This window comes from Brassica oleracea, chromosome C8 (genome assembly GCF_000695525.1).
Source record: "Brassica oleracea var. oleracea cultivar TO1000 chromosome C8, BOL, whole genome shotgun sequence".
In the NCBI taxonomy this organism is placed as follows: Eukaryota; Viridiplantae; Streptophyta; class Magnoliopsida; order Brassicales; family Brassicaceae; genus Brassica; species Brassica oleracea.
The window spans coordinates 13,631,888-13,639,160 of NC_027755.1; the positions used below are offsets into that span (position 1 = coordinate 13,631,888).

Here is a 7,273-nt window from a genome sequence, read left to right on the forward strand (position 1 = left end):
TTAGCTTTAACCATCTTCTAGAAAATGTCTCTCTCTGCCTCTCCAGTTCCTCAAACTGGCGTCCCCGGCGTCCGTCACTCAACCTTCGAGTCTCCCCGTCTTGGTTGTAGTAGTCAGAGCATAGCCTTTGGCTTCCTCCGCTTCTGGGATTCCCTGAACTTCAAGAAAGACAGAGATTTTATGGGAATCACGGTTCTCTAGATGAAAATGTAAGTTAATCTCCGATCTATCACACTTATTTAACATATATGTTTTTAATTGATTTCCTAATTTTTTGTTGAATAATATTATTTGCAGACTCCGTGATTCATGGATTTATTCCCGCCAGACGTGCTAATCATTACAGGCCATCTTTGAAAGTCGGTTCCATTGTGAGAGTCGATCGTTGTGAGGTTGCTAGGTGGTCAAGCATGTACAAGATAACTGATCATCCATTCCTCATTCGTTTCGTTTCACCAACCATTATTGATGAAGTCATCACGGGTGCTCATGAGATCAATCTCCAGTCATGATTAGACTGTTCGACAATCTCCAAGTGATTACGAACACAAACCTATAACTCCCATGTATATTATCATATTGCATCTGGGTTTATATTATGTTCCGATATCATAACTGATATTTAAACTCGCAGATGTGGTTGGGCAAATCCGTTATGTCCAGGCCTCTAACCTCACCAAAGATACAACTCGAGTCGTTATTCGTCTCCTCATTGATCCGTAAGAAACAATGACCACACAATTTCCTTTATATTACTGTCTATATTGTGCTAACATCAATAATCAAAAATATTTCCTAACCAAGATCTGTGATCGTCTATTTATCTCCCTTACTTATCAAACTAATTTTACATAAACTTTTATTTTATAGTTTAAAAGAAACCATAACAACCCAAACAATCAAAACACCAAAAACTAGAATCCCAAAAAAGACGAATCATTAATGATCACCTCTTTTTTGTCTAATCTTACAAATAAACTTCAAAACAAATATATTAAACCAATTACCTCAACTAAAACTCAACGACACATATATCGAGTCAGCTAAACAAATACAAACTACACGGCCAGCTATTTAACAATTTACAAACTTACTTTCGCAGATGATTATGAAGAAGACGAAGACGACAACTGAAATTACCTAAACAAAAAGAGGTGATCATTAATGATTCGTATTAATATTAATTAGTACTCGGGACAATTACAATTCATTTCCAGTGCCATAGTGGTAAGACATAATACACTTATTCTCTAGTGGCTGGGTTCGATCCGACCAAAGCCCATTTTGTTTTTTTTTTAATTTAATTTTTTGAGTGGCATAATCGTAATATTTTCATCATCTTTCCCAAAAAAAATTCTAGGGCTTCGACTCAGCAAAACTATTTCCATGGCGGCCATCGATTATTCTCATGAAAATCATCAAATTGTTGTCTGATTTTGTGTTAGTTATATCTTAAATACATAGATTTGCCATAATACATCAGTTTTAAACATTCAAAACTCAAAAAAAAAATTATACCGCTACCTCTGATTTTCTCGCCGACTATGGTGAAGTCGCCACGGCTCAGCTCCGCCGAGCGTCTCGCCGGAGCTTAATCGGGCGCGTTACCCGCGTTTTTGAACATGGCATATTACCCATTAAATGAAAGAGAAACAAACACATCCACACTAGGACATATAAGAGACAATCCCGACAGACACAAAGGCGGCAACAACATCTCCGCCTGGTCACTGCTCTTGTCTTATGAAAATAGCTTAAATGCCCAATGTCAACAGATCAATGGTACTGTCTTCTTATGAGAAATATATATATTAGTTTAAAACACATTAAGGCCTAAATACTCGTAATTGTCATTCATTTTATAGTTATTTCTACAAGTCTTCATGTATTTGATTTAAAAGTCCAGTAAAAGCAACAAGTTAAAAAAAAAACATATAACAAACATAATAAGGATAATAAAAATTATTATTTAATACACACAACTAAAGTGAAAAAAAAATATCCAGAAACAAAAGGTACTCTCAACAACATTAATATAATTTATGTAATTTCAACAGTACAAGAAACAAATTAAAAAGACAAACAAACAATAAGTCTCAGTGACACAACAAGCAACTCTACGAACTATATCAATCACATTATTAACACAGTTTAGTCCTTCATAAGTGGAGAACAATGCATACACAGTTCATCATCACAACTCTAACCCTACAACAATAAAAAACTTGAAAAACAATGATGAACCCAAAACGTAAAATTCACAATTACAATAACTCTAACAAATATTAAGATGAAACAAAAACTTTGTTAATAACGTCGCGGAGGCAATGCCCCTAGCCAGAGGTAATTAAAGGTTGACCATAACGTTAATTGATAAGAGTAACATTAATATATTGATTTTTTTCAAAAAAAAATTAATATATTGATGAACATATTTGCTTTATTTTCATCAATATATTGATAGTTAAAAAAAAAAAAATCAATATATTAGATTAGGAAAACATTCATTTTAACACGGAAACGATTCATTTACTTTATACGGTAACTAGCACAAATTATTGTATTGAACGTTTACTTGATACGGTAACTAGCACAAATTATTGTATTGAACCTTTTCTTAGATTCACTTATTGGAGCTTAACGCTGATTCCACCTTCTTTTCAGTCTCGAATCTCTCTTTTTCTCTAGTCAGAGCTAAAACAATTAATGGGTGAAGAATAGGAAACCACTAATTTAAAAGTAAAGTAAATTAATTAATAGTAATTCAGTAATAGCTTCGTTTAAATTATTAGCAGAATTATTAATGAGAGGAAAGCAAATGTTGGCAACAGACGTAAACTGATTAGGAAAAACATTAACTTATTGATGAAAGCAAAACAAATATTTGAATATGGGGAGCCGTTTCTATACTAGGGAGTGAGTCATTCATTTCAACACGGAAACGATTCATTACACCTTAGTAAGGTAATCACACAAATTATTGAATGCAAACCCTTTCTCACTGCCACTTATTGTGGAGCCTATAAATAAATAAAACGCTTCTTCTTCCTTCGCTTATCTTAAGACTTAAGATTACAGAGCGATGGCGATTAACGGCGAAGATCGCATCTCCGGCGAACGCCCGATCATCATGGTCACCAACGACGACGGGATAGACGCGCCTGGTCTCCGTTCTCTCGTTCGCGTCCTCGTCTCCACCAACCTCTACGACGTCCGCGTCTGTGCTCCCGATTCGTACGTTCTCTACTCTTAAATTATGTTCAAATGTGACCTTTTGGATAGCGATTTTGGATAGAGATTGTATACATTTGGATTCTGAATCGCCGTACCTTGGCCGTTGTGATTGTGATTGTGATAGGGAGAAGTCTGCTGTTAGTCACAGTATCATATGGAGTAGACCTCTCACTGCACACCGTGTTGAAATTGAAGGAGCTGAGGCCTATGCTGTTTCTGGTTTGTTTCTGTTTGATAGATTGTGGACTATGAGCACAGTTTTTTTTTCTAGTTGTTTGTATGGTTTGAATGATTTGATTAAATGTATTTGATACATGTGAAGGAACCCCTGCGGATTGCACTGGGTTGGGCTTATCGGAAGCGCTCTTCCCTTCTCTTCCTGACCTGGTAATAACCTTCATTGTGCTGCAAATTATTATAGTGATCCTGTAGAATGTCTGTGTAAAATGGAAAGTGAATGACTGACTTGATTAATGTGTCAATATAACCTTTCATTTATCTTTGGCAACAGCTGCTTCTGCTTAAATCTACGGTAGATATGTTGTTTTTTCCCTTCTATTGTCCTTTTTGAAGATTGTGATGTCTGTTTGCTTTCGTCTTGCAGGTTCTTAGTGGTATAAACGTTGGTAGCAACTGTGGGTACAACATGTATGTGAACATTTCCTCCTCTGTTTCCACCAACCTCTATTTTTTTGCTCTCTGTTTGGAATTTGCATTTAAGCTCCATAAAACTAGTAAGAAATTTGAAAGTTTTTTCAAGATAAGAACAATATTTTTGAGAATGTTAGAAAGAGAAATACTAGTTGGAATGTTTCACTGGCCACCAAACTTTTTTCTATAGCCGGTCCAAATTGTTTTACAGCCTGTTATGCTTCTATGGTCCCTGCCTGCGTTTTATCAAATTAGCTCTTACCTGACATGTTGATTCCATGGCAGCGTCTACTCTGGAACTGTTGCTGGTGCTCGTGAAGCCTTCATTTATGATGTGCCTTCTGCCTCCATATCTTATGATTGGTAAAGAGTATAGCCTCAAGAGGCTAATATTTTCATGTAGCCTTTAAATATTGTTATCAAAACCACCTATTTGTTTTCACCACTAATACCTTTTAATTCATTCATCCTTAATGCTCTCTCTAGGAAACGTGGAGACATCAATGTTAATGATTTTGTTCTCTCTGCCCAAGCTTGCTTGCCTATTATCAACAGCATGCTCAGTGCCATCAAGAACAAAACTCACCCAACAAACTGCTTTCTGAATATCGATTTGCCGACTGATATTGCTAACCATAAGGTAACGTCCCATGGCAGATTCTAACAGATATTCTTTTAGTCACTGTTCCTGAGTTTCATATGAATTGATTCTTTATATAAATGAAGGGATACAAGTTAACTACACAAGGTAAAAGCTTGTGTAAAATGGGATGGAGACAAGTGGAGGAGGAAGCACAAGGTGCGAAGATGCTGTCAACGATGTTAATGGAAACAGAATCAGGAGTAGTCTCAGACAACAACGACACATCTGCTCATCATTCAAACGATAGCCGTTTGTTCAAGAGAGAGGTATCAATAGCTATCCTACTCTTAACTTCCTGTGGTGTACATAGAATTGAATCCCTTTGGTTATTTTTTGATTGAATAGGTAAGGACTGTGGTGGTGGAAGAAGGCACTGATCTTCACTTCCTACGAGAAGGATATGTAAGCATCCTCATATAATATCTCTTAAACTCATCTCCACACCGTTACTCAAAATTGTTGGTAAAACGCTTATTTTGAAACGCAGATTACAGTGACGCCGATAGGAGCTCTCTCTCAGGTTGATGTGGATTGCCAAAACTACTACAAAGAATGGCTTCCCAAGATTTCTTCATCCTTGTGATGTCACCAAATGAAAACATAAAACTCTTTTGATGATTTATCCATTATGGACCACAGTTTGTGGTAGACCTATTATCAGTATACTCTTTTAAGTTATTTTATGTTGTGATCAGCTAGTTTTCTTGCAAGTCAATTACTGCCAGACGTGTTTCTTTTTCTTTTAATTTATGCAGTAGCTTAACCTCGACTTGAAGCCAACGAGTCTACAATCATATTACATCATCTTGACCTGTTTACATTGACAGCTTACAAGAAAAAAACTGGAACAGATGTTCAAACCGATGTGTTTGTTACCGTATAGCATCACATCTACGTACTAATAATGATATGCAGGCATCCAAAAAAATTGTGTTAGGCCCTCTTCGTTTGTACATCTGGAAGATGCATCCAGATGATCCATCTAGATGTCTTATCTAGATGATCCATCTGGGTGTTGTTCGTTTTTTCATTTCGTCCATGCATCCAGATGAATCATCTGAATGCAACTATGTTCGTTTGCTTTTCATTTTTTAACTTTCATCTGCATCTAGGTGGACTTGTTAATAAAATGACTAAAATATAATTTTTTACGTTTCGGCAGAAAAATAACATTTTTACCGTTTTGGCGGAAAATATTTTTGCGGTTTTTTAGGGAAAATGTGTTTTTGGCGAAAAAATGTATTTTCGTGGTTTCGGCGGAAAATACGTTTTTATGGGTTTGGCGGAAAAATACTTTTTTGCGGTTTGGACGGGAAAAGCGTATTTTTGCGGTTTTAGCGGGAAAAGTATTTTCGACGAGAAAAGTTTTTTTCACGATTTTGGCGGGAAAGTTTTTTCGTGATTTTGGCGGGAAAAGCTTTTTCGCGATTTTGGTGGGAAAATTGCGTTTTCCGGTTTTGGCGGGAAATTATGTTTTTCTGGTTTTGGCGGGAAAATTGCGTTTTTCTGGTTTTGGCGGGAAAATGTATTTTTCCGGTTTTGGCGGGAAAATTCCGTTTTTCGGTTTTGGCGGGAAAATTCCGTTTTTCGGTTTTGGCGGGAAAATTATGTTTTCCGGTTTTGGCGGGAAAATCATGTTTTCCAGTTTTGGCGGGAAAATTGTGTTTTCCGGTTTTGGCGGGAAAATTGTGTTTTTCGGTTTTGGCGGGGAAATTGTGTTTTTTTGGTTTTGGCGGGAAAATGCATTTTTCCGGTTTTGGCGGGAAAATGTGTGTTTTCCGGTTTTGGCGGAAAATTGTGTTTTTGGCGGGAAAATTGTTTGTTTTAAGTTTTGGCGGGAAAATTCTGTTTTTCGGTTTTGGAGGAAAAATTGTGTTTTCCGCTTATGGCGGGAAAATTGTGTTTTCCGGTTTTGGCGGATAAATTCTGTTTTCCGGTTTTGGTGGAAAAATGATATTTTCTGGTTTTGGCGGGAAAATTGTGTTTCCGGTTTTGGCGGAAAAATTGTGTTTTTCTGGTTTTGGCGGGAAAATTGCAGTTTTCCGGTTTTGGCGAGAAAATACTTTTTGCGGTTTTGGCGAGAAAATACTTTTTGCGGTTTTGGCGGGAATGTGTATTTTTTGGGTTATGGCGGGAAAATGCGTTTTATGGGTTTTGGCGGGAAAATACGTTTTTGGGGGTTTGGCGGGAAAATGCGTTTTTTGGTTTTGGTCGAAAAGTGCAATTTTACTGGTTTGACTGAAAAATGTGTTTTTATGGAAATGTGCGTTTTAAGTTTTTTTTTTGCGGAAAAACGCATCTTGCGGTTTTAGTAGGAATTTGTGTTTTTCAGTTTTTGCGAGAAAATGTATTTTTTGGTTATAGCGGAAAAATGTATATGCAAGAAAATAGAATTTACGGTTTGAAAATAATATTTTGATTTTAAAAAGTCATTTGTCATTAATCATTTTGGACTAAACTAGATGCATCTGCATCCAGATGCACCATCAAGACTCACCTTCATTTGGGTGAGAATTTGAGATGAGTTTTTAAAAATTCAGCTGGGTGATCCATCTGGATGTAGTATTATAATGCACAAAACGAACATCGATTTGCATCTTCACCTAGATGGATCACCTGGGTGAGCAAACGAACAGGGCCTTAGGCATCCAAACATTTTGTAACAAGTTAAGAATTATGACATATAAAAAAATTAGAGTATTTAGCAATTTTGTAACAAGTTAAGAATTATGACATAGAATAAAA

General features: G+C 36.3%; 1 protein-coding gene across 1 annotated transcript; it reads left to right on the forward strand.

The window, feature by feature from the left end:
- Nucleotides 1–3,002: 3,002 nt before the first annotated feature.
- On the forward strand, nucleotides 3,003–5,295 carry LOC106309601 (5'-nucleotidase SurE-like). The gene is made up of 9 exons (XM_013746660.1): nucleotides 3,003–3,234; nucleotides 3,359–3,453; nucleotides 3,557–3,621; nucleotides 3,839–3,882; nucleotides 4,171–4,248; nucleotides 4,372–4,525; nucleotides 4,612–4,794; nucleotides 4,874–4,930; nucleotides 5,016–5,295. The coding sequence occupies exons 1-9, from the start codon at nucleotides 3,083–3,085 to the stop codon at nucleotides 5,109–5,111; spliced, it is 924 nt and encodes a 307-aa protein (XP_013602114.1). The 5' UTR covers nucleotides 3,003–3,082; the 3' UTR covers nucleotides 5,112–5,295.
- The last annotated feature ends 1,978 nt before the right edge of the window (nucleotides 5,296–7,273 follow it).